At 42.8% G+C, this 20,971-nt stretch overlaps 1 protein-coding gene across 7 annotated transcripts in view; it reads right to left on the minus strand.

Moving 5' to 3' along the window:
* Positions 1 to 936: 936 nt before the first annotated feature.
* The window catches only part of LOC129865282 (kinesin-like protein KIF21A), a 43,708-nt gene continuing 23,673 nt past the window's right edge, over positions 937 to 20,971 (minus strand). The window contains exons 6-35 of one of the 7 annotated variants that reach the window (XM_055937930.1): positions 20,348 to 20,521; positions 19,739 to 19,854; positions 18,737 to 18,932; positions 18,127 to 18,316; positions 17,922 to 17,985; positions 17,592 to 17,786; positions 16,789 to 16,833; positions 16,243 to 16,303; positions 16,012 to 16,129; positions 15,565 to 15,753; positions 15,408 to 15,437; positions 14,849 to 15,048; positions 14,566 to 14,673; positions 14,384 to 14,452; positions 14,098 to 14,246; positions 12,653 to 12,794; positions 8,285 to 8,479; positions 8,049 to 8,150; positions 7,631 to 7,796; positions 6,305 to 6,365; positions 5,851 to 5,902; positions 5,457 to 5,662; positions 4,960 to 5,169; positions 4,814 to 4,846; positions 4,482 to 4,618; positions 4,062 to 4,236; positions 3,638 to 3,796; positions 3,080 to 3,368; positions 2,598 to 2,797; positions 937 to 2,341 (exon numbers count right to left, since the gene is read on the minus strand). In XM_055937930.1, coding sequence (XP_055793905.1) covers positions 2,284 to 2,341; positions 2,598 to 2,797; positions 3,080 to 3,368; positions 3,638 to 3,796; positions 4,062 to 4,236; positions 4,482 to 4,618; positions 4,814 to 4,846; positions 4,960 to 5,169; positions 5,457 to 5,662; positions 5,851 to 5,902; positions 6,305 to 6,365; positions 7,631 to 7,796; positions 8,049 to 8,150; positions 8,285 to 8,479; positions 12,653 to 12,794; positions 14,098 to 14,246; positions 14,384 to 14,452; positions 14,566 to 14,673; positions 14,849 to 15,048; positions 15,408 to 15,437; positions 15,565 to 15,753; positions 16,012 to 16,129; positions 16,243 to 16,303; positions 16,789 to 16,833; positions 17,592 to 17,786; positions 17,922 to 17,985; positions 18,127 to 18,316; positions 18,737 to 18,932; positions 19,739 to 19,854; positions 20,348 to 20,521 — 4,089 coding nt within the window. In that variant the 3' untranslated portion in view covers positions 937 to 2,283. Of the gene's footprint in view, positions 2,342 to 2,597; positions 2,798 to 3,079; positions 3,369 to 3,637; positions 3,797 to 4,061; positions 4,237 to 4,481; positions 4,619 to 4,813; positions 4,847 to 4,959; positions 5,170 to 5,456; positions 5,663 to 5,850; positions 5,903 to 6,304; positions 6,369 to 7,630; positions 7,797 to 8,048; positions 8,151 to 8,284; positions 8,480 to 12,652; positions 12,795 to 14,097; positions 14,247 to 14,383; positions 14,453 to 14,565; positions 14,674 to 14,848; positions 15,061 to 15,407; positions 15,438 to 15,564; positions 15,754 to 16,011; positions 16,130 to 16,242; positions 16,304 to 16,788; positions 16,834 to 17,591; positions 17,787 to 17,921; positions 17,986 to 18,126; positions 18,317 to 18,736; positions 18,933 to 19,738; positions 19,855 to 20,347; positions 20,522 to 20,971 lie in introns of all 7 variants that reach the window. The other 6 variants (XM_055937929.1, XM_055937933.1, XM_055937932.1 and 3 more) reach the window with 6 other exon arrangements.

Consider the following 20,971-nt stretch of genomic DNA (forward strand, 5'->3'; position numbering starts at 1 on the left):
CTTGTTAGCAATTGAAAAAAAAACTGTAAATATACAGTAGCTTGTGGTTTTTGGAACAGTGTTTAGACATGGAAATAGTCCGTGGTACAGAAGTAACGCAGTGCTTATGGTGCAAGAGATTGTTCTGTTCTTATTGTACACATGAAACTCTGATGCACCAATTGTTGTACATTAAATACTGATTCATTCCCATCACTTCTCTTCTTCAGGGGATGTACGGAACAAAGTAAAGGAACATGATGATTCCACCTGCAGTGCCATCAAAAGGAGAAAGAAGCTAATGGAAAAAAACAAGGACTTTATCGTAGTTCCTCCTCTATAAATGTATACACTGTTGGTCACCTGTGTGCCTATGTAACCAGCGACCCATGATGACCCCACATATGTTGGGTCATGGGTCACTGGTCATATGCATAGGTAGGCACACAGGTGACAATGCAGGAAGTGGGAATTCACAGGTATATAGAAAGCCTACTGTATAGTTCTTACCATGGTTTATACCTTGGATCTATGATATGTGCCTTCAGTCTGCCTTTATGGAATTCTTGCAATGCTTTTATCTTCGCTGCAAACAAATGAGAAAACAGACCCAAACAAAGATCTACGTTTAGAAAGCAGGTTGATTTGTATGCGTTTATGAACATATGCAAATCCACCTGTGCTATCAGGAATGTACTACAAAAGTAAGGACACCTGTCAAGGAGATTGGTTCGTGGACATTGGATAGAATCGTTTTCCTGCAACAAATTAAAACTGCCATGGACTGAATATCTACCGAAGAACAGAAGAACAGCAGTAAAACAAATCTCCCGCACCAAAGCTTTCTCTGTTTTGAAACCGTGTCATGTTTCCTAATGTGATACTGTATTATACTGCCACCAATTGGTGGCATTATGGCAACACACATCTCCACGTTGAAAGATATACCAGTTCATGTTATTTTTGACAGAGGACATTTATTTCCACACTGCATCTGAAATTAGAATCACTAAAAAGTTGGAATTTGTGCGCAAGTTGTCCAGGAGGAAGAAAAACGGATTCTTATTTACATAAAGATGTGGTCATATAACCTATGTCATCCCAATCTAGGGATCCTGGGCTAGTCCACACAGATTAGGTTGTGATACTGTATCTACAGTATAAGATTGACAGGCACTGATAATAACACACACCTCTGTTTTGTTCTATTCTGTCCAGCCTGTTCCTAAATCAGATTGGGGGAATGGAATACGTGGGCACAGGAAAACTCACTCAGAAATGTTTTATTACTAAGTATTACTGCACTGTTGGAGCTAGAAACACAAACATTTTCGCTGCACCTGTGATAACATCTGCAAATCTGTGTAAACTGAGTTGATTTAAGATAGGGCATACGCCTGTGCACAGGTAACCTCACTTTACCTGGGCTCTGAAATGATTGACGCAGTCCATTGGATACAACATCAAATGGAAGCTCAGAACTTTGGAGGTTTCAAAGTCACCATGAAAACACACATAAATACAAACATTTTGACAGAAAATTAAAGATCAAACCACTTTTTGTAGTTTGAGGTTTGAATGTACTTGCATGATACAAAAAGAGTAAGACCACTTACCACAACACAGAGAAGGTTTGTACTTAGGCCACCCACAATCTGCAGGTAACAACATTAAAAGCAACACTTGAATTTGGTTGAGATGAAAATCCACAATCGCATTTGTGGTGTGATGACGATACACCCTCATTGAGCTTTGTTTCTGTAGCTAGGTCACTGTGCTATTCCTACTGAGACATCCCTATTCCCCACTAAGGCTATATGAGTCTCCCAAAGGGTTTGGCAGTAACAGCTGAAGTAAGACCAACTTCCATAGGGCCTTTATTTAGAAGACCCCCCCCTCCCCCTCCTAACACAGAGAGATGATTCCACGCACTGTAGTGGATGATTCCTCTACGATATGTATAGAGAGGATACAGCATGAAGCAGATCCAGGGGCATCACACTGGAGTTTCACTTTTCTTCAGGTGAATACCGTGACTGTTGTGTTACTCTCCTCCAACCTTGTTGAGTGAATGTCATATCTTGGTGAACTCAAGGGGTCATATGTGTGCCAGGGCTGGCCATCTGCCCTGTGACCATCTTCGGACGTCCTTCATCCATGGATCATTGTGCAGAGCAGCAGCAAATAGATCGAGTAGTAGATCCAGCAGGCAGCAATAGACCCATAGGCTGTAGTAGATCCAGAGTAATCTAGTAGGTCCCCAGAGTTGCGTCCGGTCACAGTCCAGAGGTCTCCTTCTCAGTGTCAATGGATCCCTTCCTCCAAAGAACCATTTGCTTGCCAAATCTTCACTGTCCGGTCACTGTCACACAAGAAAGAACATGACACAGCTGGATCAACATGTGTATCAGAGGTTTAGGTTAAACTATGAATTTGTTATTATAGTAACAGTGGGTTGATTTACTCAGATGGTTAGGGTCAGGGTATGAACGGGATCATGGTCAAAGTTAGGAGATATATTCTCTGAAAGTAGGGGTTGTGGTCAGGTTTGCCGTGAGATACAGCTGTAGACTCCTATGGCATTCGAGGGTCATGTTAGGGTTAGGCGTTAAACTCACTCTGAGGCAGTGAATAGTTGGCTGCTGTTGGTAGCCAGTCCGTTAACAGGGCTGTCGTGTCCCCTCAGGTCTCCTAGCGGTGCCAGGGTATCAGCGTGCCACAGCTTCAGCAGACCTCCCCTGTCTGCACTCAGCACTACCGGGCACCCTGGCACAACACCCAGCGCACTTACCCAGTCAGAGTGGGCGCTCGCCGCCTGCTGTGGAGGAAGCAAGTAAGCACTAGGTCAAAACAGGGCTACAAACTGTTGAAAAATAACTCCTTGGGACAATACATTTTGTTTACTACCACTACTGGCCTTATAATGATGATAATGTTGCAGCTAGCAAAAAACAATTCAACAGAACAAGATTTGATGCTTACAAAGCAACATGCAATGTGAAAATCACAGCTTTCAGCTCATTGTATGTTTTTGAGAGCCTTGTCTCTCTTTCAGGTACTAGCAGTACTGTATATACAGCTAGTGTCCAGTATGTCTCACCTGTACTAGTCGTTTCCGGGACAGATCCCACTTCTTGATGCAGTAGTCTCTAGAGCTGCTGTAGAGGCTGTTCCCCTGAACAGCCAGAGAGACTATACACTCCTGGTGTGGTGGCTCAAAGTTGTGACAGGACACAATGCTGCCCTGGACACCCTCCGTCACCTCAAACATCTTGAGGGTGTGGTCCTTGGACCCCGTTAGGACCACGTCTTGACCGTTGCCCATCTGATCGACGGTCAGACACAAGACTGGACCCAGATGACCAGTCAGCTTCCCAGTAGACACAAACCTAGAGCATAAGGTCAGGATTCAAGGGTCAGGGAGAGTTCCGATCTAGGATTCTTTGGTACAACTAAAGATCATACTTGGAAGTAATGATGAGCATTCACTAGCTATCTTTTCTACACTCTACATTCAGCACCTGTGCCTGTTTTGGCGAATGCAATTCCTCTCCTTTTATCTTCATTTTGTGCCACCTGCAGTCCTTACTTAAACTAAACAAGATATTCAACTACTCTTGGTGGGGAAAAAATAGATTTTTTTGGCCTTCATTCTTACTTCCTGAGGTCCCACATGCGGACTAAGTTGCCAGAGGCGGAGTAGAGGTAGGATCCCGTAGGGTTCAGAGAAATCTGGTTGATCTGGTTCTCTCCTGGAGGGATGGACAGGGACCTGAGAGACACACAGCTGTCCCCTGTACTCACCTGGCCCGACGACCTGCGACACACACACACACACACACACACACGCACACATTTAATACCATGTCAATGGGAATGACATTGTGTAAAAGTACTTTTTTCATGTAGCCAATAAGAAACTGAAGTTCCCTGGGCTGTGTTGGAATGTGTTAGAATCTCCTAGAATGTGTTGAAAAAGGAACTGGCACGCTCAACTCCAACTGTTGACATAACAAAGGTCTTTGGTTTATTACTAGAGGTGTATATAAATACTCTTGGTGTTGGTATATATATTTACTCACGTGAGTGTGCGTATGCACTTGGCGGAGTCTCGGATGTCCCAGACCTTGATGTAAGCGGTGGAGACAGTGAAGACCAGGCTGGAACAGTATCTAACAGACACCACACTGCTGGGATGATCTCCCAGAGACATGATCTCTTGACCAGTCACCAGGTTCCACACCTTACACGTACGATCTGACAACACACGTACACAAACACACGCAGACGCAGGGGTTAGAGGTCGATGGTTAGGGGTTACGATGAGTGTTCAATATGGCAGAAACGCCATCAACCATACCAGAAAGCTAGATGAAGCTAATACCAAATAATACGACTTACACTTATCTGAGCCTTTCAGGTGTGAGAAGTCTCTAGGGGTCATGGTTTAGAGGTCAAGGGTTGATTTTATTTCCGAACATTATAGAACTAGAGAGCTGTACCTTTAGAGCCAGTGAAGAGCAGGTCATCAGTGCAGTCGACACACATGACAGGTTTGGTGTGTCCCTCAGCCACATAGACACACTGTAGTCTGGCAGCATGGCTGCTCTTAGGGGATGACACGGGGTTGATCACCCCTCTGTAACAAGGACAAAATACACTGTTAGGACAGTGGTTCCCAGACTGTGGGGGGCAGGGGGGGCACGGGCTAGAAGGATGTTCCTCAATTCTGGAACGGGGGCCCAGAGTTAAAAAGTTTGGGAACCCCTGTGTTAGGAAATTAGACATATGCAGTAGTATAGTATATAGGTAGACATACAGTAGTGTTACATACCTTTGTCCTTGATATATAAGTGACTCTTCCAACCTGAAACACAAGACGTAGGTACTACTATGACCATCGGGATGTCGTACGAAACATGACATTTGTGGCAAACATTGTGTGGTGGTGTGTTAACGGCTTCATGCAACGGCTCTTACGTTGGTTTGGTGTCTGTGATTTTGGTCTTCTCTGTGGCTGTGGGTATGTGTGACTTTGTCTCTCGTGCTGGGTGACCCTTGGGGTCCATAGGTGTGTGTTCCTTGATGTCTAAGGGGGGTTGTCCTCCCTTCTCTAGCATCCTCCTGGGTGTTAGAGGCGAGCGTTCCAGTGATCTCCTCTCAGCTCCCATAGAAGACCACACTCCAGAACTACACAACACAGAGACGGACAGTTGAATTGATACCCACTGGATGATCAGCTGAAGTCATATGCATCATTGACGGTTACAATGCAGTCTGGGTCAAGTTAAACGTTCTATCCTTCTCGTGCTGATGCACTCGTTCTTTTAAACAATAACACCGCTAAAACGTGAAGCCTGACCCATCGAATGCACATACAGTAGGTAAGGATTTACTCCGCAAGTATCTCACTGTATTTCCTGTACTATAGTTCTAAAAACTAAACACAAAGACATTTGACCAAAATAAGGACTTACAGTCCAGCTATCCTGGTGGACAGTGCTGAGGGGGACACAGTGAGTTCCCTGTCCCTGAGATGTCCTGCTACTGTCCCCGTGTCCCTTGTCCCTTCCAGGGCCTCTGCCAGGGGTAGCAGGGAGGCAGAGAAGTCCCCCGTAGGGGAGTCAAATTCACCACTACCAGCATACAGCAGCTCCATCTGGGTGGTTGTCCTTCTGCGTGCCTGTGATAGAGGGATTGATCAAATCAATCAATCAATCAATCACATATCCATTCATAAAGAGTGTTTTACAAATACCATTTATCTCAAAGTGCTTATCAGTAACTTCTTTACTTTAGACATTATGAAAATGTAATACAAATGGCATTTAGAAAATTGCTTTGCGTGTGAAGTACTGTAGATGACTGTACCTTCCTAGGTTTGGCCTCTCCACACAGTTTCAGGAGGTCAGAGGCCAATAAACTGATGCAAAGATAGAGGGGCAATTTACATGTTACACATAGTCTATTGATCGTTTGTTGATGGACTACCCAAATAAAGTATAATCAGAAATGAAAGATGGAATCCGCAGTAAGAGAAACAGCGCCACTGAATAACCCACGGCCATTTTTATTGTTTAGTGACAAACTAGAGGTGATGAAGGGCGGCCAACGTGGTAAAAAAATTGCATACATATTCTGCTGTTCTATCTCACGTACAATGATGTTCAAGGGAGAAAAATACAGTGTTCATTTGCAGTAACTTCTTTGTTTTTGTAATATTGCAAACGGATGTGGCAGTCTCACCAATAAGGATTCCAGCTTTAAGTGATGAAATTCAATATTCAATATCCTCATTGTCTTGTCTGAGTCAAATGGTTTTTACCTTCCCTCTGTGGCTGGGCTGGGGGTAGAGGACTCATCACTACTGCTGTCATCTCCATTCTCTGCTTGAGGACAGAACCATACAGTACACCTTGTTACACTGGGCCCTCAGATACACAACATGCCTCAGTTACCTCATGTTCTGACATGGGGTAGTTATGGCTTCACGGCATGTTTTCAAATATCCCATTACAAGCGCTAAACTTGTGTTACTTTACTATTTTAAACTGTTAGAGGTAGACCATTTTCAAAGTCAATTTACAGTCTGGATATCACAAAGAAAGCAAATGCATACAGTGTTTTCAAACTAATGCTGCAGCGGGCAGCAAAACAATAGTTTGAATTCAAAAGAGCTCGAAGGTACAGGGTTCAAAGTTCAGAGGTCAGTTCAAATACATCAGGGGTCAGACAAGGTCAAAAGGATAGGATAGTATACTATATATTAGTATGATGCATCTGACGTTTCCATTTTAAGGAGGGTAACTTAGTAAAGGTTGGAGTTGGAGTAGTACTCTACTTAAGGCCTGAACTTCAGGTTTGCGTGGGGGTCAGGGTTTAAGCTAGTGCTGATTCTTATTATTCAGGTCATCCTGAATGAGTCTGCTGAACAGGAGAAAACTATACATTTGAAATTTTGAAATTTTTGTCATTTAGCAGACGCTCTTATCCAGAGCGACTTACAGTAGAGTGCATACATTTTACATACTGAGACAAGGATATCCCTACCGGCCAAACCCTCCCTAACCCGGACGACGCTATGCCAATTGTGCGTCGCCCCACGGACATACATCCACAAAGAGGACAGGGGAGGGTCAGAGAGGGAAGTTGGGGTCAGACGACAGGGGGCAACATACTACCTCATGCACCTCATGGCAAAGTTACGGTCTCACGTTAGTCTTAAAGGGGAATTTTAGAGGGAGGAGGGGCTTTAAGGGAGACCCACGGTCTCTGGGACCAGTCAGTCTGGTGTCTGTTACTTACCCACCAGTAGGTAACCTATCTCTGTTTGAATTCAGGGTGAACAAACAGGAAAACAAAACAAAGAAATCAAAGTCAAACAAAAGTTAAAAGAATGGAGACACTTTATTTTACAGTCCTGTTTCAGTGGGTATTTTACTGGTAGGCTATTTACTAAGAGAATATGTAATGGTACATGTTTTACTGAATCCAAAAGAAAAACAATATGGGAAATATGTTTCTATAAATTGTTATTGTTAGGTCAATCACTACCATTGTGAATGTCAGATAAAACAGTGGACTATAAAATAAAGTGTAACCAAAAGATGAACAGAAAAGCAGCGTGTTTATACCACCGAGCCATCTATACCTTGCAGTGCGTTGCCCAGCAGAGCGTCCAGCTCAGGGTTGAGTTCAGCTTTCTCCTTCAGCATGTGGAACAGCAGCTGGTTCTGAGTGGCGCTGTTGATCTCTGTCTGCTTCAGCCTGCCCTCCATCATCTTCACCTGGGAATCCTTCTGGGCTGCCTGCAGACCCTGGGAGATGCACGTACCAGCAAAATCATACATTACATAGACGACAAACACACACATAAATCTCACACTGACATCAACAGAGTGGTGTGACATTTAGCCCACAGAACAGCAGATACGCATGTTTAACTCTAAAATAAAAATTGTGTTTAAATTTGGTAGTATAAGTATAAAGTTCGTAAATTTACAATAACCTGAATGCCGCTTAATCGAAAGGTAGAGAGAACTCAGTAGGGACAGGTGTACTGTGGTTACCTTGTTGATGGCCATGTGCAGGAAGTGATCAAGCAGGAAGCGGGCTTCTGATAGGTTACAGGAGCTGATCACCGCGGTAATGTCCACTGTGTCTCCCTCCTCCTGCATCCCAACAACATCACACAGTCAGTCATAATAACAACTCTGAAGAAAATGTGTGTGCTGGCGTCAGCTGTACTAATAACTAGAAAGGGTCAACTTCCTGAGGAAAATGTGTGTGTTTAGCGTCAGCTAACCTTCGCTTCCTCCATCTGCATGATGTTAGCCTGGCAGTCAGCGATGCTGTCGTTGACGTAGTCGATGTTGGCCGCCAGGGCATCCATTTCTTCGTTCAAAGACTGGATGCTTCGGTCCGTGTCGGTCCCCTCTGTGGCGATCTTCTCCCTCTTACGAGACACCTTCTCCCTTCGCTTGGTCAGGTCCTCGCGTTGCTGTAAGAGGCAGGAGGAAGGGAGAGAGAGGAGGAAAGAAAAAGTTATAATAAAAGTGTTTCCGAATTGCGTTCCTTTCTAGCTATTGCTTTACGATATTAGAAGTAAAGGAGTCTAGAGGAACCTTTTGGGGTTCCAAAAATTGCCACACGGGGGGAACCTTTCCAGGTCACAAAGGTTCCTCGAGGAACACCTCTGAAAAGGCCATTTGAGGAACCCCTGTGACATGAACAATATGTTTTTCACATAAGTGCCACAGGAAAGGGTTAAAACTTTAGCATTCATTCTGACTGGACTTGCTGGAGATGGTGGAGGAGTCTAAGCCTCTGGCTCCAAAGACCGTGTGTTCAATCCCAGTGTTTATCCCCCCCCTTTTTTTCTTTTAGTGGCTAGTTTTGATACAGTCTCCTGACGTCCTGGGGACCTGCATAAATGTTGAATTTCGCCTTGGATCTGATGTGATTCCTCTGAATATAATATTAACTTTGCTGATTACATATACAGTGCCCTCAGAAAGTATTCACACGCCATGACTTTATTCTCATTTTGTTATGTTACAAAGTGTGATTAAAATTGAATACTTTTATTCGGTACAGGCTTCCTTCTTTCACTCTGTAATTTATGTTAGTATTGTGGAGTAACTACAATGTTGTTGATCCATCCTCAGTTACAGTATTTCCTCTCACAGCCAGTAAACTCTGTAACTGTTTTAAAATATCTATTGGCTCCATGGTGAAATCTCTGAGGAGTTCCCCTCCTCTCCAGCAACTGAGTTAGGAAGGGCGCCTGTATCTTTGTAGTGACTGGGTGTATTGATACACTATCCAAAGTGTAATTAATAACTGCACCATGCTCAAAGGGATGTTCGATGTCTTCTTTTTTTTACCCCTCTATCAATAGGTGCCCTTCTTGGCAAACCATTGGAAAAATCTCCCTGGTCTTTGTGGTTGAATCTGTGGTTGAAATTCACTGCTCGACTGAGGGACCTTACAGATAATTGTATGTGTGGGGTACAGAGATGGGGTAGTCATGTTAAACACTATTACTGCACACAGAGTGAGTCCATGCAACTTATTATGTGACTTGCTAAGCACATTTGAATACTTATTGACTCAAGACATTTCAGCTTTTCATTTTTAATGAATTTGCAAACATTTCTAAAAACGTAATTCCACTTTGACATTTTGGGGTATTGTGTATAGATTAGTGATACACAATCTCAATTTAATCAATTTTAAAAATGTGGGGAAAGTCCAGGGGTGTAAATACTTTCTGAAGGCACTGTAGAGCCATGACAGTCACCTGAACGCAATGCCATCTTCATATAGTAATAAAGTAGTAACTTTCCAACATTGGGCTTTGCATACAATATCTTCTTATGGCTGCAAGGGGCAGCACTGAGTAACCTGAAAATAGGTGGCCATTTCAAATGGCCTCCTACTCAATTCTTGCTCGTACAATATGCATATTATAATTTCTATTGGATAGAAAACACTCTCTAGTTTCTTAAACCGTTTGAATTATTTCTCTAAGTGAACCAGAACTCTTTCTGCAGCCCATTTCCTATCCGGAAGTGAGATTTCCAAATGCGAGGTCTCTTTTCAAGAGCTTGTCTATAAAAGGGCATGTCACTTGGGACCATAGAAACACGTCATACGCCTTCCCCTGGGTGTCATGCGGAAGTGAGAGCAGAAAGGACTTGAATATCTCGTTCAGGGATTGAATACAGCCTCTTGGAGTGAGAGGACCGCCATAATTTTTTTTCTCCAAGACGCGAAGTTGGACTTTGTACTGCCTCCTGGAAAACTGTCTTAGTTATACGTGAATATAACCTCCGGCTTCGATTTGACTTGATACATGTCACAATATCATCCTAAAGTATGTTTTTTCAATATAGTTTAATTATATTATTTAAATTTATTCGGGACTTTAGACGTGATGCTTTGGAAGAATTGTTTCAAGAAGGAGAGGTTAGCGCCGCACGGCCAGTGTGCTTGCTAATTCAAGAGGGAAATAGTTTGTTCTGGATCCAAACAAAGACGGTACTGGACAATGGACCCCTTTACAACATTCTGATGGAAGATCAACAAAGATAAGGACCCAATTTGGGATGCTATTTAATATATCTGTCGAGCTGTGCTATCGCTACCGATTACTTGGAATCAATGTTGTTGTGTGTTAGCCATTGCAGTAAGCTAATATAACGATATATTGTGTTTTCGCTGTAAAACACTTAAAAAATCAGAAATATTGTCTGTATTCACAAGATCTTTGTCTTTCATTTTGCTATACACCATATATTTTTCTGAAATGTTTTATGATGAGTAATTAGGTTGTTGACGTTGGTGTCTGTATTTACTCTGGCTACTCCCGTGCGATTTCTGACTGTAGCTATGATGGTAGCAGTAATGTAAAACTGATTTATAGCTAAAACATGCACATTTTTTGAACAAAACATAGATTTATTGTGTAACATGTTACAGGACTGTCATCTGAGGTAGTTTTTTCTAGGTTATTTAGGTTGGTTCTAGGTTAGTTAGGTTGGCTTGTGCATGCTACTTGCATCCTACTTGTGCTGTGAAAAATGGCTGTCCTCTTTTTTATTTGGTGGTGAGCTAACATAAATATATGTGGTGTTTTCTCTGTAAAACATTTAAAAAATCGGACATGTTGGCTGGATTGACAAGATGTTTATCTTTCAAATGCTGTATTGGACTTGTTAATGTGTGAAAGTTAAATATTTAAAAGAAATAGATTTTGAATTTCGCGCCCTGCACTTGAGCTGGATGTTGTCATAGGTGTACCGGCGTCGGGCTGCAGCCATAACAGGATATGCTACAATATCACGAAAACGATACATGCGCTTCAATGGGTCAGAAGGTGGTGTGTTGTTGTGATTCTGGATGGCAAGATAGCCAGCAACAATGACAAGAAGCTGCCATATGGGAAATCGTAGTTGGCTCGTTTCAGCTAGTTTTATCTTGTTCTTGATACCATGTCTTGTTTTGAAGTGTTTTGACTGATGTCACATCTATGCTAATATGAAAAGAATTCGCTAGCTAACCAATAACTGTAACTATGTATTTATTGTGCAAATGTATTTGTTTTCAATAAGCATTGGAGACTAAATATAGTTTGCATGTTGTCTACAATCTAAGCCAACCCCGTCTTTTTTGCCACATTAGTTGCTAAACGACCAACCCGTCAAAAGGCTCTTGAGGAACTCATACAAGTCTGCAAGCCTCATTAAAGCTACAAATCTATCAGTGTTCCACCTTAACATGTGATGACAATACAACAGAAATGATTAATGGGAATTACGTTTCTGCCCACGGCTGGACAAATAGAACAACACCCTTACTAAATCACGCTCTGCAGTCTTCTCATCTGACCCGCTGGGTCATATCTTAATAACCCAGCATCAATAACCCAACCTGGCCCTTTTTAAAGAAAACAACCCAACTTAGTGACCCAATTCCTGCTACCCAGCAGTTGGGTCATCCAAACAACCAAGCATTTTTAAGTGTTGGCTAGGTTGAAGATACTGTAGCTAGCTAGCAACCTAAGCCAAAACCTAATAATTAATTATCATAAACACATGTCATTACCATCACAATAAACTTTTCGGAATTAAAACAGGAGCTACAGTCATATAATATAATTGGCTTGACAGCCAATCATGTATTATTCAACATTGGTATTAAAATAGTACCCGTATAGGAATGCGTAATTGTTTACAAGTTGCTAGCTATCCCATAAAGCCATCGGTGAAAACAACATTTTTATATTCTTCTGAATCTGGCAGGACAACAAATCCAATGGCGAAATAAATTCAAAGTGCTCTGCATGTGTCGACAAAAAGGTTCTCCGAGTAACCTTTGCTAAATTTAAACTTTAAAGGTTCCTTCAAGAACCCCTCAGCTAACCAATGGTACAAATATGAACCCATTGACTGCAATGGTTCATTGAGGAACTCCAGGGTTCCTTTAGTCACCCTTAATTCTAGAGTGTAGCAAAAACGGCAAAAATGATAAGTCTCTTTTTATACTCCCCTGTCGGTTTTTGCCTTTTTCCACTGACAGAAAACCATGTTGACATCAGTCTGATAGGAATACAGTAGACCTGGTAGTAATACAGTAGCAATACAGTAAAACTACAGTGGATCTATTTTACCTTGAGGAAGCGGTTCATATCAGCCTCCATGTTTGAGATGGTCAGCCTCTGCATGATGATGTCAGTGATGCGTCTCTCCAGAGACTGCCATTTAGCCCGGGCTGTCCTGGTGGTGTAGACACTCGTCCTCAACGGGTACTTCCTGATAAGTGGGATTCAACAGAGATCAGTTGTTGACTTATTGTTGTCCTGTTTCAGCTAGAGTAGGAGTCCTTTCATGTACACAAATCAAATCAAGTAAAAAATATAATAAAATGTTATTTGCCACATGCTTTGTAAACAACAGGTGTAGACAAACAGTGAAATATATACTTACGGGCCCTTCTCAACAATACAGAGAGAAAATATCGAAAAAATTATACCACAAGGAATACATACACAATGAGTAATGATAACTTGGCTATATACACAGGCAGAGATGGGCAGTATTTATGTTACATAGAATTGAAATAGATTGGTTTAATTACTTCTGAGTATTTTGACATTTGAATAACACTAGGCTGAACTACACTCCAATGTATTTTGTATTTTCAAAATACTCTAATTTGTATTTTCAAAATACTAAATACGTTTCTAAATATTTTATAGTGGTACACATTTTGTGTCCCCCCTGTCACCCTGCATTGGTATCAGTCTGATAGCGCTATGGTGTGATAAAATGATCTGCTAAATGAATGGCAGGTAGCCTAACGGTTAGGAGTGTTGGACCAGTAAACAACAGGTTGCTGGTTTGAATCCCTGAGCCGACTAGGTGACAAATCTGCTGACATGCCCTTGCTCTGGATTAGAAAGTCTGCTAAATGATGTATATATAACACTTGCAGAGCATGCTGAGTATTATTCTAATGAGCCCTGCCCTGAAACAATTCAATTTGGTATGTGCATTTTCATATATACATTTACATTTTGGTAATTTAGCAGACATGCTTATCGAGAATGACTTGCTCAACTAAGATATATAAACAACAATATATCACAGTCATAGCAAGCAAAACATTTTTGCAACCGTTACTGAGAATGTTGTTGCTGTTCGGGCCGGCTACTTGTATTTTAAAATACATGTATTTTTATGAAATACATTACAAATATGTATGTTGTAGTTTATTTTGACACATAGATCTTTTATGGTATTTTGTATCTGTATTTTGTACTTGTATTTTGTGATTTTAGGCCATCCCTGTACATGGGGTACCAGAACATAGTCAACGTGCAGGGGCACGAGGTAATTGAGGTAGATATGTACTGTAAATATAAGTAGGGGTAAAGTGACTAGGCAACAGGATAGATAATAAACAATAAGAGCAGCGTATTTGATGAGTCAAAAGAGTTAGTGCAAAGAGGCTCATCGCATATAGCTATTTGGTTAACGAACACATCATGCCTATGCACATGGCAAGCGCACGCGCACACACGCACACAAACACTCTCACCCACACCATCAGTACCTTGGGGTGCCATTGGGGGCTGCTGCCCCAGCAGAGTGAGGTCTGCCTGGGATGCCGCGGTGTGAAGGGTCCTGCAGGGGCTCCGGTAGGCTCACCTTTCTGTTCACCTTCCCTGAGGTGGGCCTCACCTGTCTCCTCAGAGCTGTCACCTAGTGAAGGGCGAAAGCAGGGCCACGTTCAATATGGATCATTTGAACGAGTCCAAAAAGTACAAAGATGTTTTGTTTTCCATTGCAAAACGTGTTGCTACAGTTTGCCATACTGAACATGACCCAGTTTATCTTACCTCCTCATTTTTCCTGCGTAGTATCAGGTCCTGCTGCCTCTTCTGAGCCTCCAGCTGTCTCAGTTGGAGCTGTAAGTGACATGCAGATAATATCAATATCAAAACCATTTAATTTAATTGAACTTTGTCACAGGCTAACACACAACTTCACAACACACATTATTTCCTGTCTGTAACATTACCTCATGTTTGCGCTGGTCCTTCTTCAGAGTAGCGATCTCTCGGTTGCGTCGGCACTCTGACGCTCTGTTTTTCTCCTGCACCTCCTTCATCTGGCGCATCAGACCCACCTAGCACAACACCCACCATTTACATGTCACTCAATCAATCAGTCAATAAAACCATCCATCCCCCAACCAATCACCTACCCCCAATTGACCCACCCATCTCTCCAACAAACCACCCACTCACTCACCCACTTTACCATCGCCCCACCCATCCTTCCATCCACAATTTTTTCTGTACCTTTGTTTTCTTCATCTCAGCCACATCCTGGTTGAGTTTCTTGAGCTGTTTCTCGTACTGTGATTGGTTCTTGAGGAGGCGTGCGTGTTCCTTCTGGGCTGACTGCAGTTTCTGCATCTCCTTGTTCATGGAGCTCAACTTCTTCTCATACTCTAACTTAATCTTCTTAGCCTTCTCCTCCGTGCCCGTCTCCACCGAGCCTGCAGACACAACTAACTCGGCTAAGCACAGGCACGGTGGAAACAACACAACACAGTTCAGTTCAACCGACACAGCTCAGCACAGCCACAATTGAATATCAATCAAATCAGTCATTCAGATGTTAGTCTTTTTAAAGCAACCGTTGTCCCAGTCACAAAGTGATTTATAGAATATGACAGCCCTCTAGAAATAAGGGGTTTAAACACAAGCGCATGTACTTTATGGTGTCTAAAATAACAAATATTGATAGAGAGACTTACACAAAATACACTCAATTGTTATGTACAGGTATGGTGTCATTGGTGGTGGATAGGATTAGTTAGATAGAGTTAGTTATATAACTCCATAATATACTCACTCTGAGATCTAGCGACATAGCACATACCACCTAAACAAATAAATGCAACCCTTCATTAATCTGTCACCATATTCCTGTGCGTTTCTGCTGTACCGATGTTGTGACCATGATACACGACATCATATCCTGTGCACGTCTCTTTGTCTCATATACGTACCCATGTTGTGCAGCACCTTGTCCCTCTCCAGCTGTGTGTCTCTGATCTTGCTCTGCAGCATCATGAGTTTCTGTTCATACTGCTGTTTGAGCGTGTGCAGGCGGCGCTGGCTGTTCTCCAGCTCGTCTATCAGCTTCTGCTTGATGGCGATCTCACACGTGATGTTGGCCAGATCCGCCTGGAAGTTCTCTGTTCAGAGAACACACACAGAACTAGCTATATGAGACAGGCTTCATTGACATATTCACTATTCTTCACTACTTTTATTAAAATAACAGAATAATCTAATCATGGTGAATGAATAAGGAGTGCTAGACCTGGGTTTGAAAAAACTCTTCATACACTCCCCACAGCCCTCCAGGACCAAAGTTGCGAGGGCATTCTGTATGACAGCGTAAAAGCACCTTTGGATGTGTGTGTGTAGGTGTGTGTGTGAGAGTGTTTTACCTTTCTCATCCAGTTCTTCAGAGTCTGACTCGTCCGAGCTCTCCTCTCCCTCCATCTCATACTCCTCCTCTTCTCCCTCCAGCTCCTCTCCTTCCTCGTGGTCACTGACGTGGTCATCCTGTTCACACACATTTACATGACGTGAGTACAAAGAACACACACACGGCACACACACGGCAGACACACACACACTGACATAAATATGCCAATTAAGGACATTCTAAGACGTACCACCTCAGCCTCGTCGTTGCCTCGTTCCTGTTCGTTGTCTGGTACCCCCTCCTTGACCACACTGTGAGAACAGAACCAGAGGTTTAGGTAGCCATTGACCGGAAAACGCAAGACATCAGGTCACTAGATTATCAGGGAGCACCACCATACAGCACATGAACACACTATCTTGATTTTTCTGCACACTGTAAAAATGCATTTAAGGTTAGAATCACGATTCAATCAGAACCCAAATCACTTGCTTGTTAGAATCATCCTTGAAGTAGACGTTAATGAATGATTGATTGACATTATGCGGTTGCATCATGGCAAAAAGAGCTGAATCCTTTAGTTAATTTATTTAGTTTAAGGGTCTCAACAATGCAGAAAGGGGGAGAGGGGTAAGGAGACGAACAAGAGATTTCAAGTGGGTTTTCCTCCAGGTGTGGCAACTACCTGCAGGTGTAAAAGCTGTGTTAGAGAGGTGGGAAGAGGGGAGTTAGATAAATGGAGGAGAGTGGGAGGATGGGGGGTTAGAGAGATGGGGGAGAGAGGGGTATAGCAAACCTGGGAAGCTTAACCTCATGGCGACTCTCCTCGAGCCGCTGCAGTCTTCAGAGTGGGGGAGGAGAATAGGGGAGACAGTTGGAGAGAGTGAGGTTGGCAGGGGAAGGGAGTGAACCAGAGAGCAGAAAAGAGTGTAGCAAGGAAGAACAGGTTAACCTTCGAGGATTTGGCACTAGTTGTCTTCTATTAGCTTGTTGATGTGTACCAGGTCATTTATGTGCTATGTTGTTTATCAAATGGTTATCAAATGTGTATTAAACCACAGAGAAAGAGAGATACCAGTTGTACAGTACAGGTACATCTGAACATGACTGGGCCTGTTATATAAACCCATCATCATGTATGGGGTATTACAGTAGATAGACATTAAAGAGGGAATAGGTATCTGCTGAAGTGGAAAGGCTGGGTGCCAGAACTAATTACCCAAAACACCTTGGGACAACAACGGAAACCAATTCCCCTCGCCTCTGTAATCCCGCCACACCCTTCTCTAATCCTCCCCCCTTCCCTCCCCAGTACCACCTCTCCCCCTCACCCCACCAGCCCATCTCTAACCACCTCCAAACATATCACTGTCAGACTCAAGGCCTACCATCAAAGTCTACCCATTGCTTAGTTTTATTCGTATTGTTTCATCCACAAGTTTGGACATATACACTTAGTTACAAATTGTAACAAACCTAATGCAATCGGTTTCATGACATGTACTGTATGTGAAATGTACATCAAAACAGCAACGTGGAGTGAGTGCAATATCAAAGAGTACAATATCAAAGGTATGAAGGGAAAAAAACAACTCCTACCTCTTCTTTTTCTTCCTCTCTTTCTTCTTGAGTTTCTCCAGATCTTTCTTGGCCATCTCGATGATGTCGGAAGCCACTATCTCGGGGGCGAGGGAGAAGGAGCCCCCACCAGCGTACAGGGAGGAGCGTGTGTTGGCACGGGACAGGGTTTTACGGAGGTTCTCATTCACAGACTCACTCTCCAGGAGCTTGGCTCTGCAGACACAAAACCAACGGTCAGAATACTGTTGTGGGTCTCCCAACACCAAAACCAAAGGTCACAATACTCCTGTCTTCCTTTCCACAGACACATCATACTGTACATGTAAGAGACATGTCATGCAATCATACCTGAGCTCCTCGATTTCTTTGATATAGTTCTGGATCATATTTCCAATTTCCTCATTCCCCTCACCTGGAAGATAATCGAACATGAGGGCATTTTCAGCACTTTTTCCATAGACTTTAATGGAGCACTTCCTATCCCACTAGCCGAGATTTTGAATCATCACGGTGCAGTGTGAATAAGGTCCATTATTCCTGTCCCAGTACGTACCCACTTTGGCCAGAACCTGGTTGGCCTGATCACTGAGGTACTGTGTGAGTCTGGCCCTCTGGGCATCAATGGTCTCCTGCATAGCTTTCACCCTGATCCTCAGGTTACTGTTCTCTGTCTGTAGCATGCTGTTCTCATGGACCATGTCGTTGATGCTCTCCATGCCGTCTTCCCCCACCATACGCTTGCCCTGAGACCAGAGAAAGACCAGAGGACTATGGTTATTATAGTAGATCATTATAGTAGATCAGTTAGGCCAATACAACTATACATTGTTATACCTCCCCTACCAGATGCCTGCCCTGCTCAGACCAGAGGGACCAGAGAGATGAGTGTAGGTCATAGAGAAATATAGACTCAAATCCACACTGAATATCCCTCCGTTTCACTATTGTTTAGTTGGATTCCAGGCTACCAGGAATACAGCCTCAATGGACACATGTGCAGCCGTTAGTATGTTTTTAAAATTATATAGATCCATATTATGGTACAGTTAACCATATGACTAGACCTGGAAAACAGGGCCTATATAATGACATCTAAAATAGCAAAAATAATCTGATCTCCCTCTCTCTCTCGTGCACCCTCCATCCCTCTTTCCTTCTCTTACCGTCTTGTACTCCATCAGTTCCATCTGTAGCCTGGCAATATCAGTCCTGAGAGCTGATATCTGCTGGGAGGCTTTGTCCTGGTTCACCATCACCTTGTTCTTAATGTTCCTGGCTCGGTTAGCGTAGTTCAGACAGCTTAGTGTCTCCATGAAGTCCCGGTCAGATGGGCTGATACACGCTATCATCACCGTTTGACTAGGGATAGAGATAGAAGACGGATGGAAGATGGACGGAATACAGACACGGACCGTAGACAGACACAAAAAAATAGGACTACATTAGAAACGGAATAACTATATAGGCAATGTCAATGTGAATCACTTTGTAAACTACTTCGAAAATAAATCAAATGAATTACTTGAATTTATTTAAAAATAGATAAATGTTCAAATATATGGTAATTAATTCACCCACTAGCGTAAAGAAATTCTGGTTTTAATAGATCCTTCATTACACAGATAATTAATTAATCTACATAATAAAGCTTCAAGGAGAGGTTCTAGTGATATTCTAGAAATAGAATGTCACGTTCGTCTTCCTCCTCTTCTGAGGAGGAGTAGTTGGAAGGATCGGAGGACCAATATACAGCATGGTAAGTGTTCATCTTGAATTGATTTAGAAAAGAGAACACTGAACGAACTAAACAAAAATAACAAACGTGAAGCTATCGAATAATAGTGCTGACACAAAACACTACACATAGACAATCACCCACAACCCACATTGACAAAACAGGCTACCTAAATATGGCTCCCAATCAGAGACAACGACAAACACCTGCCTCTGATTGAGAACCATATCCGGCCAAACACATAGAAATAGACAAACTAGACATACAACATAGAATGCCCACTCCGATCACACCCTGACCAAACAAAACATAGAAACATACAAAGCAAACTATGTTCAGGGCGTGACATAGAATACAACTGCTATCATATCTATATCTTCAAATACCATTACATACAGTGTCTTTATGCGGTTTATGAGGACATACAGACCTGTTTCCTCCCAGAGAGTCCTGCAGTAGCCGGGTGAGTTTCGAGTCCCTGTAAGGCACGTGGGTGGACCTCTTACTCCTGTCCCCCAGAGCACTGATCACGTTACCCAGCGCAAGCTGCAGCGAGAGAGTAAAAACAGACCAAAGAGACATGAAGATGAGATGAGATACTTAATAATGAGGCTTAAACATCTGCATTCTATCAAAAATAAAGGCATAAAATCCTTCCTTTAATGTGACGTTTAAATTCAGTTGTCAATCAAAAAGGTGGTGGCAGACAGTGTTGGTAGGACATCTGCAATATCTTTCTCAACCACCAGGTGGCGCTTTCCCCGATAGCTTCTCAGCTCTACACAACAAGTGTATCATTGAAACAGTTCAGGTCAGTCATCCAAGAAGAGGACATGGCATCACCACTGTCCTGACTCTCTAAAACCTCCTAGTGCTGAGTAACCTATGACCTTTACATGCACTATTCTAGCATTGGGAATGGTTCGGGTCAATTCCATTTAAAGTCCGTCAACTTGTAATAAATTGACCCAAACCAGGCACTGTGTGTTCACCCTTTTTTCTAACTATAGCATGCATTATTTTACAGTGAGAGTCTCACCAGTCCACAGTTGATGGAGATGCCTTCCTTGGCTCGATCCCCAGTAGCTCCTGTCCTCTTTAGTCTCTCCGACCCGGCCAGGTCCACAAAGTGAAACTTAGCCGTCAGCGTCTCGAACTCAGAGTTGATCTCAGAGGAACCGTTGGCCAGACGGTTGTCTGTCTCATTGGACTCCTGAAGGAGGAGATGGGCATTGTGAATCAAACAAATAAGAGACTGTGGGGGAAATAAACATGGTGATTGTGTGTGTAATTTCATGTCTTGGACATGTGTATCGACATTTCGGCTGTAGCATTGATTAGGCTTTTGAGAGAAATATAACTGGTGGTTTTCGTCTTCCCTTATAACTCTCAATAACAACACCAGTGGATAGACATATCTGTATCTGTAACAGCCTGTATGTTGTCCATGTAATCAGCGGAGCGAGAGTGACATCATGCCCAGCTGGTGTGTGTGTCCATTGGGATTTATGTGGGGAGATATGCTGTGTGGTGAGCTGTGTCACTGGCTGGGGAGCTGTGTGGGAGGCTTGGGTAATGCTGCATTTCGCAGTCCTCTTGTTTATCAGCTGGTGTGTTTATTGTTTATCTCATAAATACTAGGAAATGAAATGTTATTAATGTG

Source organism: Salvelinus fontinalis, chromosome 11, assembly GCF_029448725.1.
Source record: "Salvelinus fontinalis isolate EN_2023a chromosome 11, ASM2944872v1, whole genome shotgun sequence".
Lineage (NCBI taxonomy): Eukaryota > Metazoa > Chordata > Actinopteri > Salmoniformes > Salmonidae > Salvelinus > Salvelinus fontinalis.